At 38.5% G+C, this 26,428-nt stretch overlaps 4 protein-coding genes across 4 annotated transcripts; 2 read left to right on the top strand and 2 right to left on the bottom strand.

Annotated features, from left to right (window-relative positions):
• Nucleotides 1-302: 302 nt before the first annotated feature.
• On the bottom strand, nucleotides 303-9,803 carry tubg1 (tubulin, gamma 1). The gene is made up of 11 exons (XM_041998319.1): nucleotides 9,562-9,803; nucleotides 9,070-9,182; nucleotides 6,441-6,608; nucleotides 6,284-6,352; nucleotides 4,872-4,951; nucleotides 4,659-4,785; nucleotides 3,346-3,432; nucleotides 2,179-2,328; nucleotides 1,925-2,077; nucleotides 1,683-1,844; nucleotides 303-1,372 (listed from the first exon to the last, which is right to left on the bottom strand). The coding sequence occupies exons 1-11, from the start codon at nucleotides 9,608-9,610 to the stop codon at nucleotides 1,175-1,177; spliced, it is 1,356 nt and encodes a 451-aa protein (XP_041854253.1). The 5' UTR covers nucleotides 9,611-9,803; the 3' UTR covers nucleotides 303-1,174.
• Nucleotides 9,804-10,254: 451 nt separating this feature from the next.
• On the top strand, nucleotides 10,255-16,528 carry retreg3 (reticulophagy regulator family member 3). The gene is made up of 10 exons (XM_041971585.1): nucleotides 10,255-10,363; nucleotides 10,600-10,875; nucleotides 12,349-12,455; nucleotides 12,779-12,809; nucleotides 12,902-13,028; nucleotides 13,227-13,311; nucleotides 13,815-13,952; nucleotides 14,493-14,572; nucleotides 15,053-15,185; nucleotides 15,305-16,528. The coding sequence occupies exons 2-10, from the start codon at nucleotides 10,628-10,630 to the stop codon at nucleotides 15,853-15,855; spliced, it is 1,500 nt and encodes a 499-aa protein (XP_041827519.1). The 5' UTR covers nucleotides 10,255-10,363; nucleotides 10,600-10,627; the 3' UTR covers nucleotides 15,856-16,528.
• A 1,431-nt stretch (nucleotides 16,529-17,959) lies between these two features.
• On the top strand, nucleotides 17,960-20,129 carry LOC121629124 (PSMC3 interacting protein). The gene is made up of 8 exons (XM_041968694.1): nucleotides 17,960-18,047; nucleotides 18,374-18,474; nucleotides 18,552-18,641; nucleotides 18,744-18,855; nucleotides 18,971-19,116; nucleotides 19,198-19,251; nucleotides 19,361-19,420; nucleotides 19,503-20,129. The coding sequence occupies exons 1-8, from the start codon at nucleotides 18,029-18,031 to the stop codon at nucleotides 19,557-19,559; spliced, it is 639 nt and encodes a 212-aa protein (XP_041824628.1). The 5' UTR covers nucleotides 17,960-18,028; the 3' UTR covers nucleotides 19,560-20,129.
• mlx (MAX dimerization protein MLX) lies at nucleotides 19,721-26,384 on the bottom strand. The gene is made up of 8 exons (XM_041968678.1): nucleotides 26,314-26,384; nucleotides 25,326-25,362; nucleotides 25,096-25,185; nucleotides 24,625-24,734; nucleotides 24,401-24,503; nucleotides 23,509-23,608; nucleotides 23,036-23,237; nucleotides 19,721-22,951 (listed from the first exon to the last, which is right to left on the bottom strand). Exons 1-8 carry the CDS (start codon nucleotides 26,350-26,352, stop codon nucleotides 22,895-22,897), a joined length of 738 nt encoding a protein of 245 aa, XP_041824612.1. The 5' UTR covers nucleotides 26,353-26,384; the 3' UTR covers nucleotides 19,721-22,894.
• Between the last annotated feature and the right edge of the window lie 44 nt (nucleotides 26,385-26,428).

The following is a 26,428-nucleotide window of genomic DNA, read 5'->3' as shown; positions in this document are numbered from 1 at the left end:
TGCTGTGATTACCAGAACTTGTGCTTTCTTGAAGCCAGATTTGTAAAGCAGGGTTGAGAGTTTTCTTTACAGTAGGGCATTGAAAACAATAGCTGTTTAAGAAAGCATTGCTAAGTGCCTTCAAATTCCCCTCAGGTAATGAACCTTAACTGAATTAGATGAACAGGCATCAGAAGACTGCTGTAGGTGAGAAAAGAAAATGGTTTTCCCTTTTTTTTTTTAAATATAAGTTTAGTGAGACAGATAGTAGGCAAAGTGATATATTCATAAAACCTTGTGGTAAAAAAAAAGAAAATGAAGTGATAGAAAAATGTGTTTATTCATCTTAAACGGGTCCAACGAGCAAAGCAAACATGGAACAGTATATTTACCGTACAGGATACCTAGCAACTACTCTTATATATTTACAGACATAGACAAAGTGTTAAAACCAGTTTTAACCTTGTACACAGTGTTCATCTGTGCAAACTATTACTTGAGGACAAAAGCTGTTAAAATACCAATGCCGTTCAAGTGGCAGTTATTTTAACATCATTTGTGGCTCAAGTCCAACTTTAACTTGACATTCTTGTTGATCATGTACAGTAGTGACATGAGCACTGTGTCAGCAGCAGACAGATGGCAAATTGCATCATGTGAGGTATGATGAAACCTAAATTAACCATCGCACTATGCATTCTGCGTCCTCCTTGTCACCATTGTTGAAGGCAGTCGTTTTGTAGGCTGTTGGCGTTTCACTGTAAATCACCTGCACAAAAACCAAACTACTGTACTTTGTATAAAATTAGACCAAAACAAGGCAACATGTTGCTTTAGATCGCTTAAGATAATGGAAAAAAATATTCTACAAGTGGTGCAGTAAAGGAGAACAAAACAAGTGTTAAAGAATTTGGTGAGGACATGGAAAAAAGTTCACATCAGGTGAAAAATCTTCAGGATATGATTCAGGAAAACACTTTGGTTAATATAATGAGAGTTGATGTTAATATTAAGCCTGCAGTGTTTTCTTTTTAAGACAAACACTAAAATTACATGCTTCAATAAACCAATAAATATTTTTTCAGAAAAGCACCTATAGTCAAACATTTCTTGAGAATTGTGGAGAAGTAATATGGGACAAACTAAGCATGTATATGCTGACCGCATTATAGCAGAGACACTAGATAAAGTCTGTTCACTGTTCTTGTGTGCCCCAGGAAATGTAGTCAGGACGTGTTGCTGCGCTGTACTCGTCCACCAGCTGCTGGACAACTTCGCGAGAATTGTCCAGCTCATCAAAGTTGTCCTTGAACATGTCCTCTTTGCGGAACTGCTCCAGGAAGGCCTCTCGTTTACGCAGTTTGTCATACTGCCTGCACGTCCGCTCAAACAACTGTGGGACAGAAGCAGAAAGAGACAAACAACCATCACTGAAATAAGCCCACTTTCAGGATCTTATACTGACTTCATCAAAAGTTTCTGTTTTGTTCCTTTACATCTGCTTCAGTAGAAAGAAAAATAAAACTGATGACTTCAATTAAATTTTCCTGAAATTCCTCTAAAATTGTGAAAAACTGAAGTCTTGTAATGAAGCCATCCATAATAGATTCCCTAACTAATATAATGACATTCACTACTTATTGGTTATACCCTGTGGGAGAATTAATAAACTAAATTGATGCAACTTTATAATGAGCACGCACAGAGGAGATGCTTGTGTGGTTGGCCATCATCAGGCCGCTGACTCTGTGAGCTGAGGGCAGGTAAGGGGACTTCCTGGACAAAGCCACCTGGATGCTGGCAGGACCCCAGGGAATGAAGTTGGCAAGTTTGCGCTCCCGGATCCTCTGGAGGCTTTTATGTACCTACAGTACAGCAAAAATGTTAATCCCCATATAACAAAGGTTTTGGCATTCACATGGATGCCTGTACTGTACACTGATACCTGTGTAGGGTCAACTTCCCCCTGGATGATGTTGAGGATGGCGATGTAGCAGTGGCTGGGCTGCCTCTCTCTGCCTGTGGACACCATCACGTTCTTGGGCTGCAGAAGCCTCCTCATCACATCCAGCACTGTGGTTTTCCTCACACTAGCAACCTGAGATGCAGTTAAGCAATTAATTTCAATCCCAACATCATACGATCATTTAATTATGTATGTTTCAACTGATTTTAAAATCACAAGAGGATACAACTCACCGACTGGTCAGTAGTGAGAGGTGTGTACCCAGTCATGAGGAAGTGGAGACGGGGTGTTGGGATGAGAGAAGCAATCAGACCAATAAGGTCGTTGTTCATATAGCCTGGGTAGCGCAGGGTGGTTGTGCTTGCAGACATGATTGTGGAAACCTGCATGTATAAAGGTTCAAGTGAATCCAAAGTTTTATGTCAGCTACAATTAGAAGAGTTTACAAAAGTTTTAAGTAGTTAGGTTGAAAAAGCAAAGTAAAGTGATCTGAAATTATCTAAAACATGATTATCATCCATCTCATGGACCTTTGCATCTACATCTAGTACACATTCCCTTTATCTCAACTGTGCCCGCAATTTGATCCCATCTCATGAAGAAAAAAAGTTTGATATGGCCGATAGCTCTCAGCCTTGGTATCCAGAGTCAAGGAAGATTTATTATCTATGCGAGCTCTCCTTCAGTGCTAAGCAAAACAGATACAATCTGTTTGTTGCTTTTGTTAAGTTGAAGTTAGTAGGAGGAGGGAAAGATTTTATTTTTTAGCTCTGAGGACTGATGTGGCGGCCACACCGTACAAATAACATTTACACCTGGCAGAGGATGGAAGTCTGACCATAAAAAAAAAATAAAAAAATTCACATTAAGCATGTATTTAGACTTTATATTAACATAAATTTATGTGATTGAGGAAATTTAGCCCAGATCCGAACACGTAATCCCAGATACAGAAGGGCACTGGGCTGATCTTTCTGCTGTGTGCTGAAAGGATCTCCATCACTAACACCAGCAACCTGTGAGACATCTTGCATTTATAGTGTATATGCAAGATGTGTTTTTAATCTTCATATTAATGATATATGAAACACAAACTAAACCATTAAATGTTTTGGTGTACAAAAATAAACTACGTAAAGCAAAAACTAAGAGTGGCTGCCACTGAGCAAGCTATCATACCATTTAGAAAGTGCAGCCATGTGCAGTTCATGTCTAGAGAAACAACTCACTCCCAAAACTACCGCAGTTCATGAGTTTAGTAGGTGGCATGCGTCTTGTACTTTAGGACAGGACATTTTTCCTTGTTACAATGCACTTTGGTAGAATTTAAACTACACAAACTAAAACCAGCTGAATGCCAAGTACAGACAGGATGTCACGTTGGCTGATATCTCACTTACCAGCTGATTGATCTGGGAGAATGAGGGATTCTGGATATGCAGCCTGTCTGTGGCGATGCGATTTAGAGCCGTGTTATCCAGCACCACCTGATGTACGACACACAGAGTGCAACTATTAGACAAATGAAAGAAAGAAAAAGGTCAGTGCAGTGTGCACACACTGCTACACTGTTGAAGAAGGAGTAAGAGGGTATCGGAGTAATGACACAGTCAAGGAACCTCTTAAGAATCCACACAGTGTGCTGTTGTTAGGAAAGCTGAACATAAAAGACACACTGTACAGTTATAACAGGGGCACCAATTCTTAGAGCAGATTCTATTAACTCTCAGGCTAATTCAATCAACATGAGGGTCTTATGCAAGATCCTGGAGGAAGTAGGTATTAAAGAGGAAACACCATCGGACTGTCAGTGTATCTCACACTCATACAATCACCAATTTAAGGCTGAGATCTAATAAGTTGGATTTGTAAAGCCTCAATGCAACCAATGCGGCTTGTTTCTTTATTAGTTTGCCACACAAGCAATACCGAAGCCCAAAAAGACAATTTTCCACAAAAGAATGGTCAAGACTAATAATGGAGGATTATATCTTCAAAAAAGTGTGTTAAGAAAAAAAGGACATAAAAGGATGTATCCCAATGTGTAGTCAAAGAGAAACAGCTGTAGCACTAATAGCCAACTCAGAGTCTGTGTCAACAGGGTAGCTGAACTGCCCAACTTTCAGTTTTAATCATTTTAAATCAACATCGAACAAAGCAAACAGAGCAGGGGTGGTTTCTGTTAGGAACAGGCAATCTGACAATCTAATATCATGAATGATCTGTAAATTTGCTTTAAATGGATAACAGTGTTATCCAGTTTTTCAGACTCCACATGAACTGCACTAAAGTGTGCAGTCAAATCCTACACAAAAAGAAATGTTACATTATCTCCTGATTAAAGTTTCCAACGCTAGTTTTTAGTAATAAATTAAAATAAACACTGTTAGACTAAACTACATCATCAGTGCACAAAAAGGCCTAAGAGACTTCATCAAACTTTTTCCAGACTTTGTTGATGTCACAATAGTTATGTAACATTCTGGAAAAAGACTTTCTATACTATGGATAATTGCCATTCATGTCTGAAGACATGAGGCCAAACCTGATTAAAAGTCTGACATCACACCATTTTTTTTTTTTAAATAATGTTGGAATAGAATAAGTATAAGTTTTTTTTCATTAGAGGACAATAATTGAAGGTTCCTGAGTCTGTTTTTATCTCTTGAGCACTGGAATTCATCAGCCTCTGTATCAGAGTGCTGCTGCTTACCACGCAGTCTGCGTTCTGGGTGAGCCTCTTCAGCGTGAGCAGCGAGTTGTACGGCTGAACAACCACATCACTCATCTCATCCTGGTTTGGGAAAACAGAGTAAGTCTGCACCAGCTTTTTTGGGTACCTAAAGGACATGAAATATGTATTATTTGCACAAATCAGATCAGAAGAAGACAAATGAAAGTGAGAAAGTTGCTTATGTTTATGGACCTGTCATTGAGTTTCTCCAGCAGGTATGAACCCAGCCCCGAACCAGTCCCCCCAGCAATTGAATGACACAAGACAAATCCCTACAAAGACAAAAAGTTACATTTGATCTGAACTCTCAAGATGGAGTGTGTGCCACATGTGTGTAAAACCTACAGTTAACTCACTGGTGCAGAAAACTGTAGGTGTGGGTGAGCAAATGTCTCGCTTCCCTAGCAGTTATATAAATGGTACCACAGCCCCACCTCACAAATGGCTCCCTCCACCCCCCCTCAAGACAACCCTGTAATACCTGCCTTCAACACTTGCCCGCCTATTATCACCAGACACACTACACGCCACACCCTGCCAACATACACATGCCAACGGTAGCTCAGCCCACCTTCCTATCCAATGCACACATGAGTGCACACACTAAATAATAATGTGGGGTCATAATGTGAAGGAATAACAAGAATTGCAGACCTTTGAGGGGAAATGTGAGTGTTATTTTATGGAATGCTTGTAACTGAATTAAGTTCACATACACATACACATACACCACTCTACTCCAATCCCCACCCCAAAAATTTAAGAATAATAGTGAGGCATAGCCAGGTCTTTGTTGGTTTTTAAGATGACAGCCTCTGGCACCATTTTTACATGTTGTTTCAATTAAGTTGTTCATTTCAACATACACATCACCACAACAGACACAATAATCTGCCTGGATGAAACTGTAAAAGGTTTTGTGAGTTAAAAATAAATAAATAAAATAAATAATAATAATCAAGTAATCTCTGTCACTATTCACACAATAAATGAATGATTGAGCTCGGGCAGAGCCGAGTCTGGAAAATGCCACTGAAAGATTAAAGGAGTTTTAAAATCACCACAAAGACACAAAATGGATTAAAATAACACCAAATTACTTTAAAAGGACACAGAATCCTGCCAGCCACCCCACTGCAAATGAACACAAAATATCTAAAAAGCCACCAAATAGCAGCAGAAACTAAAAACGACCACAAATAGATAAACAACTTAAACAAAGAGGCAGGAAATTACCACAAATTTACCTAAAAACAAAACCAAACATCAGACACACAACTAAGAGATGCCAAATGACTACACAAGTACAAACAAACAACAACCACAAGAGATGAATATATCTACACTGCTGCTATCCCTACAGGCCCGGTCTAAAATAATTCATTAAATTAACTCTAAATAAAAAATAGCCAAAACATTCGGTCATGTTTAGATTCAGGCTTCCACTGCAGGCCTTTGTAAACAGGCTGAGTCAGTCTGTAAATCATACAATGTCATACTGCTATTGCTTTACTTTTAAAAACAGTTTTTAAAAATTCCACACAAACAGGCTGAACAACTCAAACCCTCAGCGGGAGTCAGTATAAGGCAGATGATTAACTTACCTCCAGACTGTCGCTGCCATCTGCCTCTCGGTCAATGATATCAAAGATATCTTCTTGAATTTTTTTGCCCTAAAAGGAAAAAAATGTAGATGCATTTGATTAGATTTTAACTTTAGTTAAAATTAATGACATTAGATTGAAGATTTGTAGTGATCACCTGTGAATATCCACTGGCCCAGTTGTTTCCAGCGCCTCCACCATGCTCAGACAGGTAGATGTTCTCTGGGTTATACAGGTTTGCATAAGGGGAGTTAAGGATAGAGTGGATCACACGAGGCTCCAGATCCAGGAGAACTGCACGGGGGATGTAGTGCTCATCATCAGCCTGTGGAGTTGGATTTAAATAATAGGTTTTAAATGGTAGCAGTGAATAATATGCATCCCCACAGAGAATGCGGAGTTGTTTCAGTTTACATAACAAGCATGCCATCTAGTGGTATGTATGTATGTATGCATGTATGTATGTATAAATAAATAAATAAAGCAGTAGTAGTGTACTTCAGAAGCACATGAGAATCACCAGACATGTACCCCTTATTCCATTTCAGTTTGTACAGCTTAACCTCACCTCTTTGTATCTTAGTGATTACCACAAGAAATATGTTTGTAACACACATGAAGTTTAAAGTAGCAAACAGCAATGGATGTATCTATTTAACAAAATTAGATATTGTTGCCGCACAGCAGTCACTGTAAACTACTATATCAAATAGAGAATGTAAAGATATTCTCCACCTTGCTGTCTGCTTAGATGGGAGTACCATCTTGTAAGGAATGCTCTTTGACTACCTCCATTTAAGACCACTGCTCCCTGGTTAACTTTTTAGGTGCTCTAGATTTTAGCAGCATAACAGGGAAAATACAAAACATGTAAAAACTAAGAACACAAAGCTGCCAGCTATCAAAATTAACTACTGAGACCAGTAGTAGTTGTTTTTTTTCCCCTTAGATCAATGTTAGGATTACACAAAGGATGAGAAAGGAGAGAAGCAATCATAAATTACACAATTGCAATTAACTCTGCCAAAAATTAAGAAGAATAAATATGAGAAATTTTTAACTTGAGGCACAAGCATGTGCAGTTGTAAACATTGGCACTTGCTGGTGCAACCTCTATAAATCTGACTGGCCTTCCCAGATGACTCCTAAATATAACTACTTAATAATGAATAGCTACATGAGAAGTTGTAGGTGCGCTGTTGCAGGGTTAAACAGATGTATATAGTCTTAAACTACAACCTGACAACAGGACAATATCTCATTTTTAGGACACATGATCTGCAAATAAGCAAATTGTATCCTTTACGGTCAAATATACTGTATTAACCACAAAGTCTAAATAACTCAATTTTTACATTAAAAGTAATGCGTTAATATATCTGCTAAATCAAGTTCAAGTTTATTTATATAGCACATTTTCTGAAATAGCAGTTGCCCAAAATGCTAAACAATAGAAAAACAAATAAAACACTCAACAATTGAAAATAAAACACTACATAATTAAACAATACAAGTCAATAAAACTAATATCAATAAAATCAAATAAAAAGGGTTTTAAAGCTGGAATAAAAAAAAAGTAAAAACATGCTAATGTCAAGCTCAATTTTGTTCAAACGCCAGTGCGAAGAAGCGGGTCTTGAGTAGAGACTTAAAACCAGAGACGGACTGAGCGGCGATGTGAAGGGGCGAGCTGCTCCACAGCTTTGGAGTGGCAACCAAGAAAGCTCTGTCACCCCTGGATTTGAGTCTAGCAGACGGGACCTTCAGAAAGAGCTGTCAAGAGGACCTCAGAGTCCTGACTGGAGTATGCTGGTGTAGCAATTCCAATAAATACGGGGAGCTAAACCATTTAAGGCTTTAAAAACAAGTAATAACATATTGTACCAACTACTGCTACTACTACTGCAGGGACAGGCCTGTGAGATATAACAACATGAAGGGATGGCCCATCAGTGTAGCCTGCAGGCTGTGACTTAACAGTTTCTGATGTTAACTTTATGTCATAATTAGGCAAAGTTTATCATTTTTTAGTAGACTAACTTAAGTCAGCTCCTTAAACCGGAATAAGACACAGCTGTGAGCTCTTTTGCAGTTAGGTAAAAGTCACATTATCACTCCTCCTTGTTTTGATTTGGTGCTGGCAGTTTTAGAGCTTTAAGAGATAATACAGTCAACAGACCTGTGTTTCTGTATGTAACGACAATTTTGATCTGCCAGCTCTTGCGTCCTCAAGTATAGCATCCCAATTGTATATCTGCATGGGCACCTGGGTCTTAACCTCAAATCAATACTTAGAGCAGGAGTTGATAAATACCTACAACCGTTGCAGTCAAATACTGAGTAAACAGTTTTACATCTCATTCAAACATTTTATTTTTGTAGTACAACCTGGGCCAGTGCAACTCATGACTCTACGAGGCCTAAACCAAGGACCACCACCAGTTGTCTATGGTCTAACTGCTGATATGTCTGTCAAGTATGGTACTGTGAATTTGCACGCTAAACCTATATTCATTTGGCAATCACATGCTTCAAAGGTCAGTGAAAATGACTTGTTTCCATGTATACATGTGTATTATAGTTCAAAGCCACAGAACAAATGTCCAGTCCATAGTGGGGTTTTTATATGTTTGTTGTTGTTTTTTTCTTATTTATTTTTTTTCCTTTGGAAGAATGTGAAGAAAGTAAATCTAACTGTCCCATACCATTGCCACAAGCGAAGTTTGTTTCCGACCATTCCCTTCACACGAGAGCTAAAAACACGTGGAAACTTCTGCTCCAGTTACCTGATAGAAGAACACGTCCTTTCTGTCGGTTCCTTCAGTTGCAAACTCCTCCACAATGCCTTCAGGGCTGATGCCATGTTCTGCGCACAGCTGCTTCCAAAACTCGAACCCGACTGCAAAACCAGGAAATAAATGTGGGCAAACCGCTAATGTTTTAAGGTTTATTACTAAGCAATTAATAAAGTCACAATACACAAAAAAGTTGGTAGTCAGACACTGATAACGTCGGGTACCAAAAAGCAGCAGTTATGTTGATAAGGCAGGTAGCTAACATCAGTCACAGATCGTTTTAGCTTTATGGCGACCCTATTAGTCGCTATTCGTGCTGGGTACAAAATAAAGATTCGTCCCTAATTATGTTACTGTTAGAGGCAGTTAGACATCGTGTTAGCAACTAAAAAACAAACTGACAGACCACCTTCAACAGCTAACTGGAATCTGACGGGATATGCTAGCGTTAGATTTTAAGAGTTAGCAATATTAGCCCCTTACTCTGATTTCCACATTGTCCAAGCTGAAGCGTTATTATTTCCCGCGGCATGTTGAGTTTTGAGTTGCTCCTATTTTAACTAGCTTGCTAGCTATTTTGCTAGCTAAACAATACAAGAAAACAGATGCAGCTCACACCGCTTCGCCACTACCAGCCCGCTCCTTCCCGCTTGGTGTTGATGTGACGCTTTAAGTGGACTTCTTCTATGGTTTGATAGTGGTTTGCACAACCGTTTGTCTTATGTGCTGCTCCCTATAGGCAGCGTCTGAAACTCACAGGTCAAACTGCACAAAAACACACACCCCTGCCTATAAACATCACTATGTCTTTCTGTAGTTTATATAAGCACTGTTTGAGTTTTTAATGAATAGCTTTGATGCCCACTATTGGTCACACTCTTCACCTAAAAGTAAGAAATTGAATGTAAGACAACATATCCGTATCGTTTAAGTCTACCAAATTTAACACACTGTTGTCAATAAGGTGACCTACTGATGTATTTAGGTTCATTTCAAATTTGTTCTTAAACAAACCGCTTCAGAATTTTAAAGAAGAAATAATATTTCCATATCTTACTAAATATGGAATTGAGAAAGAAAGTTGCTTACGAATACTGTTTTTAGTAGCCATCCAACGCTAGTTAGTCTTTAAAATAGACAACATATTCCTATTTTTCATGAACGCACCACGACGCAGCGCCCCGCGTGGATTCTGATTGGGCTGCTTAGCAATCGAATAAACAGAATACGCCATATTGACAGTTTCCGAAGAGAGCAACATATTTATGTAAAAAATGACAAAATAGTAAGTGTCAGCTTCTTCTTAAACATTTTTATTGTGGCTTTGATAACTTGTGTACTCCTAAATATGTCTACACGTGTACTAGCAGACGTTAATGGAATTGTTCGGTTGGTGTCACTCGCTGTTAGCCCAGAAATCCGTTAGCATATGTGTTGTGAGCGGAGCGGTTTCGTGGCGCTGTGGCGCCCTTCATCAGGCTGTTTACCTGTTTCCACTTAGCTTAAGTCTTTATTTTACAGACTGACTTTGTTCGCGGTAGACGCTAAGATGGCGCACACTGGAGCAATCGAAGTGGCGTCTATGGAGGATTGCTCTGCAAAGCAGGGCTCTAGTGTCTGCCTACGAAGTCGCTCATGCTACAGCGAGAGAGACGGTCAGGTACGGACTGTCAAAGCTGTTCTTCTGTCCAAGCTGGGCCCCCACGAGCCTGTCCTGACTTATCTACAGTCCATCCTGGTGTGGGAAAGACCGTTCCAGAGTGTCCTTCTCTTTACAGTTGTTAACGTTGTGTTCTGGTGAGTTTTCAGCTTGTGTGTTTGTGCTTCTTCTCTAGAAACCCTGTCCTCGGTCTGTGTGTGTGTGTTGCAGAAACTTATATTGAGACCAAAAATAAATAAACAAATAAACATTCATACAAGCAGCTTCTGTTTTTACACAAAGCAAATGTAAGACAAAGCAGATGGCCGAGAGATTGTCCTATTTATGGACTCACTCCATAGTCAGTAAAACTCAACTGTGATGTAGGTCCTGATTTGATGTGGGAAAACTGTAGTATTACGGATTATCTGACCACTTTATGTCGCAGTGTAAATAAGGTTATGGTTTCTCTTTATTTGTGTATGTTTTTTGTCTTGTAACCCCCATCATATACTGAAATACTGACATAACTGAAAAAGCAGTGTATATTTGAGACAATTCCTGGCTTGATTAAATGACCTGGATAATACTTGTTGAATGGCAAGCATCACAGGTCTTGGACATGGAAAAGCCTGGTTGCTGGGTATAGCTGTGGATTTCAGGCATTCAGATGTTATTCAATTAGACCTCTAGGTTTGTCAAGGCATTTTTATCAATCTCTGTTCTATTTATGTTTCAGCACACACTCAGTGGTGCAAACTGTCTTTTGCTTATAGAGAGACAACAAAAATCCACATCAGCAGAGTAGCTGTCAGTCAGAAATATGTTAGAAATATGGAAAACTTTGTTTCTTAAGACTGTCCTGATTTTTAGTCATAGATCACAACTTTAAACATAGGTGATGGGTATAAAACAATACAACCCCCATAGAGCGTACCATGAACAGACCATTACTTTAAACATTTAATTCTCTTAACAAATTGCCGTTGTTTTGCTGTGACCCCTCATTGCACATATGAGGGGCTGTAACAACAAATTTCACCACTAACCTAAATACTAATAGTCCTTGACCTACCAGGAAATTCCCCCTCAGGTTAATCCTCAGATTGGCCCAATCATGCAGCATTGTTGTGGTCAACTAATTTTCAAGTCTTGTGATCTGAAATTGGAAAAGCAATGAGAGACTTACATGGTAAGATCCTACGCAGTGAAATTGAGTTGTTTACATGTGGATAGACACCCTTAACATGTGGAAAACCCTAAAAACAGCACTGATACTCTAGTTTAAATCTACAAGTTGCAGCTTTCTCGTTAATATTTGACGAGATTTCCATCCATCAATGATTCTTTGAAATTTTGCTCAAGTGCTTTATTGATATTAAAGTAATCCCACTAGGTTTAAAGTAAGATAAAGTCACATTTCTTTTCACTTGACTGGGTGTAACATGCAGGTGGAAGAACGTCCCCATACTTACTTCTGACTAAATCAGAAGACCATCCCTGGAGGATTTTGTGGTTCTGTGACATCTGCACAAACTGTTGTATTAGATGTAAAACTTATTTTTATGTAGCCCAGAGGAAACAGAGGATTTACTGTATGTTCATGTGTTTTCTGTTTTTTTTCCCTCCAGGTTTTTTGCTCTCACATCACTGCGCCTGCTGTTCTTACTGGCTTCTGGACTGGCTGTGCTTGTATTTGTTGATACCTGGAGGAATAAGATCTGGCCTACGATTAGAGGTGCATATTTAAGACATAATCACAGTTCTAACAGTTGCGCTTTTATTACAAAAATAGAAATGCCGTCAGTCAGCAGTTTTGTAGTGTGAAATTTGAAACTGATTTCTATCACATATGGAGGAGTTAACATATGCAAGCGATTTTAAATGTATTTTACTAACTGAGTGTACAAGGTCTTGATAAGACAGCAGATTATTGAATGGAGTCATCTTATGTGTGCACTGCATTAACTATTTTCTAATACACTATACACCATGGTTGTATTAACACATAATGTTTAAGACGATGTCTCTTAAAGTGATGGATATCCTCTCTTTCTACAGTCAGAAAACTGGATGAATCAGAAAATGAGAGGTTTGTAGCTGGAATGTCTAATCAGTCAGTATTAAGACAGCATTTGTTGTATGATACAATTTTTAAGTTAAAAATACTTTCCATTTATCCAGTTGGGGTCTGGTGCAGCCTGGCATCCTCAGTGTGCCTGAACTGTGTCACCATCTTGCAGAGGCCTGGGTCAGTGCATCAGTGTTCACATGCAGCATGGTGGAGTACAAACGAAAAAGCCCTGGCAATGTGAGGACCACACACAGCAATATAGAATAATATCCAGAAGAAGCTAATTTAAAGTGTTTATTTGATGTCATTAATCTATCATAGCCCTGTTAAATGAATGCAAAATGAATGACCCATCAAGATTCTGTGGTAAGCTCTACATCAGCGCTCATGATGAATATGTTGTGCTGCTGACTTTTCTCTGTGTTTCTGTGACAGTTTTGCATTTTGACCTGCGTAGTTTTAACCTGTTTGGCTGTGATTGGATGCTACCTTCCTGGATTGGTGCTCTCCTACTCTGCTTGTGAGTCCCAGCAGCTTAGCCATTTCTAAGTACATATCCACACCCTTTCACAAGACAGCGTTGGCAGGGGAACACAGTCTGACTAGTCTGATTAAAATTGGATGGGCGGTGAAACCAGATCTGCAGGGCCCCAGTACCAGGTCCCAGTCTGGGAGGTGATTAAAGCAGGTATGAGGCACAGAAGATGGGAGGGAGGGAGGGCAGGGAGCCAGGATGAAAGCTTAGGAGGTCAAACAGAGAGCGGGTTAATCTCCCAACCTTCATCCAATGTAGACTGCAGATCTCAGCAGGAAGGACCAGTGCTCCCTGCTGCTCCCTCGGCCTCACTTTGTTGCTTTACTGAACTTAGCGGGCATGTGGGTGTTTGTTTACAGTGAGCCAAGTAAATTTGTAATGGGTATAAATATAACAGAAAGAAACTCAATTTTTCTTCTCTCCTATCACATGTTCCAAACATAATTTCCTCCTTCTCCATAATGACTAGTGTTCTTTTCCTTGTGTAGTGTTAGCCACTCTCCTGACCCCCCTGGCAGCCTATCACAGGGTTTTTCAGCATGTGTGTGTGAAGCTGGGGCCAGTCCTGCAGCGGCTGGACTTCAGTGTTCGTGGATACATGATGTCAAAGCCCATAGATAATCAGTGTAAGTTTTACACAAAAAAATGCCTTTGCACAAATTTCACTTTAAATTCCTAAAATACCTAAATATCGTTGGCATATAACAAGCATTAAGTAAACTTGACACCACCAGGATGTTCACTTTATTCCATCATTTAATCAGTTTGGCAGAAATAAAAAATATCTATAACCAGTGGCAAATCGTTGTATTGAAATGGTTTATTCTTTAGTACCATCTACTGGCGCAAAACTGTATATTCAACTGATGTAAATTTAATAAGTTTAGTTTCAATTTTAATATAAATAATACATTTTCTGCTCTTATTATAAGTGATGTCTATTAACAAATACAGAGTATTTCATGGAGCAATTATAGGCTGCTAAAAGTCAGTTGTAGCTTTTAAACTCTAAATTATTTTTTGTTTATTAAATGTCCCAAATAAATATTCATTCATTTTAGTTCATTTAATTTCATTTCATGAGTATTTCTCCTGTATTCTGTAAATTTCTTAAATGAAGACTTATTAATAATAATCATTGGCCCATCTTACGCTACACTCTGCAGTTTTGCGAAGGCCCATATATGGTGCAGCCTCAGGTGAAGCCAGTGACAGTGAGGAGGAATTGGCTGCTTTCTGCCCAACAGTAAGTCTGTTTAAATGTCTCAGCATTTTAGGTGAACTGGCCCATTGTGTCTGTGTAAAAATATTTCTTTATGTTTGTATAAAATGCCATTTCATGGACCGCTTCTACAGTGCTTTCACTTTGTGTATTCAAAGAAAGCATTGATTCTTACGTATGATAAACATTTTAATGCATAACCTCAGTAAAAAGGTCAACAAAGAAACTCCACACATCTAGCCTTATGTTTGAGCAAAGCGTTGGTTATTGTACCTTATTTGAACCACTTCCTGTTGAGGTTTGGAGCTTTCCAGAATAAGCCGGTTTACTTTTGCATTGATGTGCAGTAAAGCCTGCATAGGCTTGAAAGCAAACAGTGAATGTTTCTCTTTCTCAAAGTAAAAAAAGATAAAGTTGATTAGAATTTTTTATAGTAGATTATGAAAACATCACACCAAACAACTTTAAAAATATTCAACCAATCCATTGTGTTGTCTTCTCCAGTTTGATGACACTATTGTTGCAAAGGAACTTGCACTGACTGACTCTGAGCACTCTGATGCTGAAGTGTCCTACACTGATAATGGAACATTTAACCTATCACGTGGCCAAACCCCTCTTACAGAGGGCTCTGAAGGTATGTATTGAGATTTTGGAGTGTGTCTTTTCCTTTTTTTTCTGCTTTGCTCATGCCTTTTGATTGTCCCCCCCCCCCCCCCCCCCCCCCCCCTTTTCCTTGTCTGTAACTTTGCTCAGATTTGGACCGGCACAGTGATGCTGAGGAATCCTTTGCACAAGACCTCCCTGACTTCCCCTCTATAAATCCTGATGCCACTCTGATGGATGACGACGATGACACAAGCATTGGGTTACCTAGCCTGGGTCCATCTGGGCTAGCTAGTCTCCGCGCTTCAGTGCTGGATGTGGATGCTCATCTGGAGTCGGACCAAGAGGATCTGGATGCAGAACTTTCTCTCAGTGGCTTGCCACCTGCCTCAGATTTCACTGGAGACTTGGCTGGTGTCATTGCCAGCAACATGATCCAGGCGGCGCTGGCTGGTGCACTGCAGCCTCACCCTCCTGCTACCCGACGCAGACAAGGGCCTCCCAAAGCCGGGTCCCACCGAAGCTACAGGAAGCAGTCCAGCTCTGAGCTGGACACAGACTTGGATGCAGAAGACTTTGAAATGCTGGATCAGTCTGAACTGAACCAGATGGATCCCCTCGGAGGAGGAGGAGGGGTTGGTAGAAGAGGTGAAAGCCAGGGGTCTAACTTCTTATCGAGCCTGCTTGGTAAACCACAGTAAAGTGTGCGCACTGCTGAAGGTGCGTGCCTGTGTTTGTAGCTGAGTTTATAATGATGAGCTGTGAACGACTGTTGTTGCCTCAGCTCTGCTTCTCATCTGTTTATCACTGTGAAGCATTTCATTTTCAACTTTGTCTTCTGTTCTCTTCAAATCTATCAAGAAAACTTTTACTTTGTAGGCTGAGCAATAGGAAAATACAAAAAAGTAAATCACAGTGAGCCATTATCTAAACCAGCATTGTTGAACTTTGTTGCAGTTTTGCAACTTTAAATACCCGTAACTTACAGGAGTATTAGTTTGCAACTTTGATTACAAAATAAAAAAAGTGCCCATAAGATCTTTTCTACATGGAGGTGTAGACATACAGGGCTACTTGACATAGGACCAAATAACACATTCCTATTGCTTGAGCTGAGCCATATTTGGTAATGAAAGTTAAGCAGCATTTAATGGTGAAGTACATTCAAGTTATTGCAATTGTCATCAACCCTTCAAAAAAACAGAAAATTTATGTTATAGTAGTTAATGTGCCTCTGTCTTAACATGTTGACATGACTTATTGGAGGTGGGTTTGTTTGATTTTGCAGGTTACCAGCTTCATTTAAGTTTGGTTTTTGGACTCTCCACTGAGATGAAAATTAATTTTATTTGGATAAAGTTTCTATTTTCTGTGTGGCTTTCTCTATTCTTCTTATTTTAATGACTGACATAAGAAGACATCTTTATATATAATTGGAAGCTTATTTGACAAATGAGTCTTATCTGAGCCAGGAGGGCACAGATGATTGGTTTGTTCATTGTGTTTATGAACTTGTGCCCCAAGGTAAGATGTGCTTCCTTTTTATGTGCAAAAAAGTTCAGAATATTTCTACTTTTCTTGCCCTTTAGTGTCCCAAGTTTTAGTACCTTGCACGAGCCCTCTGCTTTGCTTTTTCCTTTGCAAAGGTCCTACCTAAAAAGATGTCTTTATATTTTACCATTCTTGTATTTTATGTAGTTGACAGTCAACTTAATTTTTTTAAAGCAAGAAATTAAATATTCTCCGGTTCCTTGCTCTTGTGTTTTAACGGGAAACCATGTTTACATCAAAATCGCCATCCTAATTCCCTTTACAAGTGGTCAAATCATAATCGTATGTCAGAATTTTAAAAAGTGGCACTTTAAACTCAAAATGGGCAACAGTTGAGATTTATTAAAGCGCATAGTTTGGAGGCTAAAAATGCTGTTTTTTTTGTTTTTTTTTTAAAGGAAATACATGTAGGTCTCTTTCATTTTATTATTTTTGAGAAGAAAATCATAGCTGGGAGATTTTTAAAAACGTTGCTGGAGGTGAAGTAGTTAAATTGTGCACTGATAGGAAATTGCTGGCATTTTGAGAAAACGTAGTGTTGGTTTGATTGTTCCTCGAAGCTGCTCCATGAAGAGTCGGTTCCTTAATGTAAGTGATTGGTCGTCTGATAATTTAATGTGCAAAGTATTGTATTTCCTTCTCTTTATTTGGTTTTGATATGTTTTGAAGTGCAAATCGTATTGAATAAAATGTTTGAAGTTAAGTTTGTCTTGTGTTTATTTATGGTGCATTTAAAACTAAACTTTAAAAAGTGGATATTAGTCACGACACAATGGATATTAAATTATTTTCAAAATAGAAAACTACAGCTGAGGAGTTTCTGGTCTGCAAAATAAATTTGAATGTCCAGGAAATAACTTATTTACTTCATGGCAGACATGGATGGTTATTTCCGGAATATGTGTTCTTCCTCTTCTACCAGTGTATTTCAGCTACAATGCAAAGTATATTTATTTGCTTTATTCAACATGATCTTATTTATTTTCCAAACGGGCCTGACAGTGACAGACTGAGACGAGCCAAAAACAAAAGAGGGATCACTACGCTTTTCTTTCGGATTTCGCCAACCGCATAAAACGGATGAAACATCTACCTAAATGGTGAGCAAATAATTATAAGACATAAATATATATGGTTTACGACGCTGCCAATATGCGGCTGGGAATCGGTTGTCATTCTAAATTCATATAGTGCTCGACTCGCGTGCCAGGGAGGGAATTGTGCTGGAGTGATGCATCATTCATTAAAGTCAATCTTTTCTGTGACGCACATTTTGCGCGAAACTCAATCTGAGAAGCTAAAGTCAAAGCGGAGTTGCTGAAAATGAGCAAGAAAGATAACGGTAAGAAAGGGCTACGTTCAATTTGGAATGTTTCGAAGTGGAACAAGATAGCTGGCTTATATGACATGCATATCGCGTGGACTTCATTTGTAAGGTGTCAGTTAAAATGTTACAAAGTTGAGCTAAGTAAGCTATTAGCTAACGCTAGCTTAGAAACGCTACGAGTTTTGTTTATGATAAACGGAGGAAAATGTCTTGGAAAAGCGCTGTAACCTAAGTATGAACTGATAAGATTTATGGTAACATAAAATGTGTTAAACAAAGATAAGATGACATCAAATATTAAAAATGAAATGAAAGTCTAGTTGTCTTCATGTCGCTCGCAGGAGCGTCATCCATCCTTGCCTATCTAAATGAGAAGAACCGTCCCTACAGCGCTCAGGATGTCTTTTGTAATCTACAAAAGCAGTATGGGTTGGGCAAAACGGTAAGGTGATGGTGCGCGGATGGCTTGTGCTCTGTGTAAATATAACCTAACGACGGGCTGCGTTTTTGTTCCATCAGGCAGTGGTCAAAGCCCTGGAGCTGCTGGCTGCAGATGGCAAGATAAAGGAGAAAACATACGGCAAGCAGAAGATTTATTTTGCCGATCAGGTTAGTCTGAACTTCTAAAATGTGTATTATTCAGGATAGAAAGATGCGCACCTGTGATCTTGTGCATGCTAGTCTAATCGTAGCTGTTAATCACATCTACAGTCTCAGTTCAAAGACGTGAATGAATCAGACCTGAAGACGATGGACAGTCAGATCTCAGAGCTCAGTGCAGAGGTGCAATCCCTCACTCAGAGCTGCAGACAGCTAGATGCAGGTGAGCACACTGTTCATTGTTTCTCACAGCAAGCAGCTTTAGAAAACGTGTAATTTGTTTTAGTTGTGCTGCACTTCTTTGAAACTGCAACTGTCTGTGACATGTTTGATAACAGAGCTGAAGGAGCTCAACAGCTCCCTCACAACAGAGGAAATGATGGCAGAGATCCAAGAACTAAAAGCTGAGTGCTCTGGATACAGAGCGCGTCTGGAGAAGATAAAGTCCGCCACAAATCATGTCACACCAGAAGAGAAGGAGAAGGTGGAAACCACTGTAAATACCAGTTTGATGTATTTCTCCTGGTGCTGTTAATGTTCAGTAATTTTTCATTTTCATTTACAGGTTTATAAGGAGCGAGATGTTTATGTGAAAGAGTGGAAAAAAAGGAAGAGAATGGTAATGTGTTTTTACTAAAATACATTCAACTGTTTGAGGTTGTAACTACTGTAGTGCCATCTGGTTCAATGCACAAGAAAATGTGATGGTATTTCTTTATTTCTGTCAGGCTTCAGACATGATGAATGCAATCCTGGAGGGATATCCAAAGAGCAAAAAGGAGTTCCTGGTGAGTGGGACGACACAGAACAAACTCGCTTTACAAAAAGTACAATTCTGTCAAAACCCTTTGCTCCCATTTCCTTTAACAGGACGAAGTTGGAGTGGAGACTGATGAGGACTGTAAGGTGGTTTTTCCAAGCACTTAATACCTATGACGTTACCTCAATGTCAGGCTGTGCAGTGGCTGACCGAGAAAATGGATTACACACCAGAGAAGTCTGAGCCACAGTATATTTTTTATTTATGGCAATTCTTTTGATTAAACATAAATAAATGTTGAATTAGAAAGAAAAAGCCCCACACTGAGTATTTTACAAAAAATACCTTTATTAGCTAAACACTAAATCACATAATTTGACAGCACAGATGTCTTGTTTTTATTTTTACGTTTTACAGCAAATTACTCATCATAGCTTTTCGAGCAGTGTTTGGTATTCTTGTACCAATCTTTTTGCACCAATCCTCCTTGGTGTTGTTTTTCTAAACAGAAGTACTGTCAGGTTATTAAATGTTCACGGCAGTAATTTCTCAGGTTTCTGCTGGACAAGATGGTCTGTAAAGCATTTAAGAGTTTTCATAGATTTACTAGCTGCGCAGATGGACAGCAGCACAGCAGCGACTTATACTTTTCTGTTGTCTTGCACTTTTTTTAAGCATTGTACTGCTTTCCCTTCACCTACACAGAAAATACCTAAATAAATTAATTTACAAATTGACGCTGCTTTTCTGAATGATATGCGCTACATTCATTGACCACTGTATGTTTAAGAACACCCGTGCAACCGTACGCAATCACTCACTCAGCTTCTCACAAAGATAATGATCTGTTTTTGTTTACATTCTGTCCACTCGTGTGCTCGTCCTCCAGCCTTGACCAACATAAAACACAATGGTGATCCAAAATTAACATTGTAATCTTTGTAAAGTAGAATTTAAGGCAGTACAAGACTGAATTATTTTTTACAGGTGTAACAAAATGTGTCCACTATGTTGATATGACTGAAAAAGTTATTCAAATACTTCAAAGCAACAAGAAAGGATTGAATTTTTTTTTTAACAATACAACTTTTGAAACAAAATAAAATACATTAAAAAATAAACCATTTAGAAACCACCTGTTTTCATTCATTACAAATGTTTCTGACTAGGAACTTTAAATGAGTCACTTTAGGTTTTCAATGTTCATTCTGGTAGATAAAAAAGTGGTGCCAACAATTTGGACCATGTGGAATAAAGTAGAACTGATCATAAAATCCTCTTACAGCAAACGTAAACAGCATTCCTCAGATTAGTATTAAAACCAGAGAATAGTCGGCTGATAAGTCACTTCATTAAATGAAAAATAAATCCTGAAAAACCAAACAAGTCTTATCAAAATCAAATTTGCATTCAACGCCATCATCTCTCAAACTGTATTTAAACATCTGTGACCCTTTAAATTCTGCTCATGGATTATTGATTAGAAATTACCCTTAAGCTCAACTGAGGTACAACATTTATTAATCTGGACCATCTTTGTTAAACCAATTGAGAACCAATGATTATACCTTTATTTAACCTGCCACAGATTACACATTAATTTGTCTTTTTCAGCTTGTCATAACTACATGAACTCACCTTTGTCACACTAAAGTTAAAGGTATTTATTTAAAGCAAGGAGTGACTCAGTGTTTGTTTCATAAAACTAACTGGAGCCCTTTGGTTCAGCATTAAGCTACTGAGCTTAATGTGAATGTGTGAGCCACTTAGACAATACCATGAGCTTCCTCAATCTTTGAGAGTTGTGTGTGGAACCTCCCCATCATTATAACTCCTCTTAGGAGGAGCAACTCCAGTTAGTGCCAAATTACATCACACTGGCTTATCTACACATGCAGCTGCCTGGTTTGCCAACTACCTATCAAATAGAACACAATGTGTTCAGGTGGCGGGAACCACCTCTTCTTTTCTGGACATTACCAAAGGGGTACCTCAAGGCTCAGTGCTGGGACCCATTTTATTTTCAATCTATATAAACAATCTCTGTAATAACTTATCAAATGCAATGTACCATTTTTATGCAGACGATACCATTATTTATTGCTGTTCTACCTCTCTCACTCAGGCTTTTGAGTTTTTACAATCTGCTTTTAACATTGTCCAGTCTCGTTTACATGATCTTAAATTGGTTTTAAATACAGACAAAACCAACCTCATGGTCTTCCATCATTCAAAGATGCTACAGCAGAATATTCCAAATATCACATTAAATGGAAAACCTATAGAGCAGGTCTCACATTACAAGTACTTGGGTCTTATCATAGATCAACAGCTCTCTTTTAAAACTCATATAAATAATCTGGTCTCTAAACTTAGGGCGAAGCTTGGTTTCCTTTTCAGACATAGAACCTGCTTCTCTCTCAGGGTCAGAAAGAAATTAGTGACAGCGACCTTCTTGCCCATTCTCGACTATGGGGACGTGCTTTATTTGAGTGCTTCGTCCAAATGTCTTCAGTCCTTGGACACTGTATTTCATGCGGCACTGAGATTTGTCACAGGCTGCAGTTATCTCACCCATCACTGTGAACTTTATGCAAAATCAATCTTGCCTTCGCTGAGTGACCGTAGATATGCACACTGGCTGACCCTAATTTATAAGGCTCTCTTAAGCTTGAGTCCTCCTTATTTGTCCACTTTACTGCAGAAAACAAGCAGCTGCTATGCTTTGCGATCTTGTTCTACACTTGTTTTATCTGTTCCACGAGTAAGGTCTGAATTTGGAAAAAGAGCATTTAGCTTTGCTGCCCCTACAGCATGGAACACTCTACAGTCCAAACTGAAACTTCTTGAATTTATTATTCCTGTTGGAGCTTTCCGCTCTATATTAAAGGACAGACAGAGTGAGACTATTGGACAGTGCCTGTGTTATAAATCTTAATTTGTTGTCTGTTGTAAAATTGCTTGGATAGTACACGCACTCTATGTTGAAAATGCTGTTGCTTTGGTGATATTGTATGTTTAATTTTGTTTTGTTTCTTTGTTTTGGTTCTCAAACTGTTTTGTTTGTCTGTTTATGACGTGCTGCAGACCTCTTGGCCAGGTCACCCTTGTGAAAGAGATCATGATCTCAATGGGTTTTTTTTATCTGGTTAAATAAAGGTTAAAAAAAAAAAAAAAAAAATTCTGTCTGCTTGTTGAATTTAATGCAAATCTGCTTCATCATCTTAAGATACTTGTGCGTTTTTCTAGCATTTTAGAACAACAGCCATGGTGGGCCAAAAACAATCTGTATGCAGACTGAAAATCAGAATGTGACCCTTTAAGCAAATAACTTCAGAAAGTATGATGAGGTAATCCAACTGCAGTCAGAGAGGCACCGATGGGTTGAAGCGAGTAAATACTGTGGCATGGCCTGAAGCTGGTTGAGGTTTTCAATCCTTCCTGAGAGGCAACAGTAAGCCCAAAGTCAATATCTGGGAGTTAAGCAGAAGTTTTCCATCAATCAATAAAGCTGACCATTGAGCTGCCGGAGCACTCCTACAACAAATTCCCGTAACGTCTAAGAAAGAAAGAAAGAAAATCAACAATTACATCAGATGCATGTGTGATTGGTTGGACACAGTCAATCGAAAATAGTCCTTGCCTGTGGCTTGCAGTGCTCCTCGATCCAGCTGAAAACACAGGCGGACAGTTCTTGAAAGCTGTTCATTGAAACAGAGCTGCTGAAAGACACGAACAGAGAGTCCATGATGCTCTGAAAGATGTTGAACTTGACTTGGTCAGACACCTGATCCTCCCCCTGCTGCGGGTTGTTCTGGTGGGCCTTCACGATGTGCTCATAGTTCCTATTAAAAAAGACAAACATTTTACCAAAATCACAGCATATACAATTTAATGGAAGCTCTTTCATAAAGAAACCACTAAATTTAGTGATGCTTTAATAATAATAAGTTATTTAAAACCTCCAGATAAGAATGTGCCAAGTCATGGTCTGCATTCATTTCAAACAGCCATGACTTTGCAAAGCTTTGGTGGCCCAGCTTCAAAATGTAGTGTGTAAAGAACATTATGCGAAAGAAAAATTCTTAGCTGAGAAAATGTGAAGCACCGTCTCACGTTTTCATGATCTTAAGTGCCATCACTTCTTTTCTTAAGACAGAAACCTCCTCCTCTTGCTTCTTCTTTTCTTTATGAAGAAAATGGATGTAGTCGATTGCTTAAAAAAGAAGTTAAATAAATGTGTCAGTTAAAACTTATTCTAAGCAAAGAAATTTGCAGGTCATCAAAAAAAAAATGCACGAGATTGTTCTGCATATTGTGTCTAACATGTTTTTTCTAATCCTGCATGGGAGCATGAAAGGCCTTATCTATTAAAGTAGCAGTAGCAACAAACAATCTGGTCTAACAGCCTGTTCATATTCAGAGGCTACAACTCCTCAATGCAGCTGTCTCAGCTTCATATCCTACAAAAAGGCACTTTGCTGCATGTCACCCCCTCTTTTTCTGACCTTTCTTATCAAGCATTTGTCCAAAAAATGTCCTTTAGAGCAGAAAAAAAAAAAAAAAAAAAACTTCAAATAAAAAATAGGTAGGATATTTAAGATATTCTCCTATTGAGCAGTTGAAATTGTATACACCCACATGATTAGAAAAAATAAAATGCAATTGGAAAAAAAAAAAAACTGATAGGGTTCTTAAGTTGCTGCAACATCTTGTGGCACAAATGGTAACCAAGCCAGTTGCCCTGACTACCCCAATACTATTTAAAGCATGGTCCATTACTGGTTTTTATCTTCTGATACTAGAGTACCACAGTGGTGGCAAGGAAGGTGAAATTTGGATGTAAATAGCTAATTTTAAACTAATGAAAAAAGAAATGTTAATATAATTCCACACTGAGAAAAACATATTTAGAAATATCTTATTGTATTTCTGTCCACAAATCAAAACCAAAACATTAAAGCGTGTTTTTAAAGCATTAATACAGCTTCTGTTGAAGACATCTTACTTTTCTGTAGAATCGTTGCTTTGCTTATCTTCTGTGCTCCAACTGCAAACTCAGACTGCTGCTGGCAGGTGGGCACAATTGACTGCAGGTCCTCATATCCTTTCTAATATTAAAAAAAAAGGAAGAGCAATCTTTTACTACTGAAAGAAAAAAACCTAAAGTTAGACAGCTCTTGAATACATACAAATATATGTACCTAAACCTGCAACCTTCTGAAGCTTTACCTTGATGGCATCTCTGCGCTTTTGCTCAGCTTGTGTGTGCGCTTGCCTCCGTCGATCTTTATACGAGTCTTTATATGATGCCTCATGTCTGTAGTCACTGTCTTCGTCATCTAGTTGGGAACATTAAGACTTGTACTGGACTCATGGCTGAGCTATGTCAGTGGCATACTATCTGTTAGCTCAGTGATACAAATTTTATAATTTGCAACTATTTTCTTACAGAGTGGTAATATTTTCTGGGACATAATTACACTCAGATCATGTATGGTACATATTATGATCACTAGAAAGACAGGTTTGTCCTTTAATAGAGGAAGGAAAGCAAAATGAATAAGCACCCTCTCTGATGATTTGGATTTGCCTTCTACTCTTTAGTCAAAAAGTTAAACAGGCAGTCATTTACATCACAATCTAATAATATTATTAAAAACCAACAAGGATTTTCTATCCTAACCCTAATAATCCTAATACCTGTATTTGGAACTGAAGAGGCACTTGTGGAGCCAATGCTGTTGGCCCTGGACACAACACTTCCCTTTTTGACAGTTTCAGCAAATAAACCTAAAAATGATTATTAAAAGATTGGTAGAAAAAAAAGATACACAGCTATCATCATCTTTATAATCAAACCAGGAAGATTAATGACATAAAACATAACAAATAAACGAAAAGACAAGCCATACATTGATCAGAGTACTTACTGGGGTCAAAGCCACTGTCACTGAAAGCGCCTTCTGTCTGCCCAGCCATCACCAAACAACAGAAGACGGAGAAAGGAGAAAAGAGACTGTTAGGTTAGGATGAGAGAGGGGGGGAGGGGCGCCCTAAATATGTTAACAAAAGTCCAAAAACAAGTCAGTCTAAACCCCTACTGAGCATTGCCCTCATTTGTTCAATCTGAGTATATAAGAGGGTAAAAGATGCATCAAATAAGTGCTTCAATCATAGATTTGATCTAGGGCACAAAAACACAATAGTTACATTAAATTGTGTTTCCTAAGGTTTGCTCCAGATTTCCCGGTGGGGTACAGATGCTGTCTTCTACGTCAAAAATATCCTGACATGTTTTCAAGTAAAATTACTCTAAGCATATTAAAACAATGTCAACGGACAACACTGTACTCTGAAAATACATACATACATTTTGCGTGGAATTTCTTAGAAACAAAATTAGTTTAAATTAGTTCAAATTTAACGATTGGAAACCCCACATTTAAAAGAGGAATATCCATTTACACCACCCACGTAAAGCATGACACTGCTGCGTTGTCACAAAAATGACAGTAGTGTTCGTTTTCTGAAGCTACTTTTTAATATATATATATATATATATAAAACTGTACATTTGACTTGAGCATTTAAAAAGAATTCTGCTAACTGAAGTATAATCTTATATGGAAGAATATCTACTTTACACACAATATAGAAGAAAATATTAGTTCTATTTAAGTGAACACGAGTAGCCTTTCAGCGGGCTTTGTTTACTTAGCTAGCTTGCTAACTACAACGTTACTAAACGTCACCAAGCTAATGCTAGTTAGCTGTGAAGCTATCAAAGCCATGTTCCTACATTATGTTAGCAGAAGTTGTTTTGACAACGCTGTGTTTGTCACTTTTTTCCATTGCCAAAGATAAAACATGCAAACTGATTTGAAAAACGGTATAGGTTGGTTAATATCAATAACTTACTTTCCAGTGGTCCTCCGGAGACGTTGTAGGATCCGTCATTTTGGAATGCTAAATAACTAAAAGCAATGTCGCATTCAAGTGCTTTTTGTACATTCTAACTTTTTTGTTCAGAGAT

This window comes from Melanotaenia boesemani, chromosome 2 (assembly GCF_017639745.1).
Source record: "Melanotaenia boesemani isolate fMelBoe1 chromosome 2, fMelBoe1.pri, whole genome shotgun sequence".
Taxonomy (NCBI): domain Eukaryota; kingdom Metazoa; phylum Chordata; class Actinopteri; order Atheriniformes; family Melanotaeniidae; genus Melanotaenia; species Melanotaenia boesemani.
The sequence above is the reverse complement of the archived record's forward strand: the minus strand, read 5'-3'. Positions and strand labels throughout refer to the sequence as shown.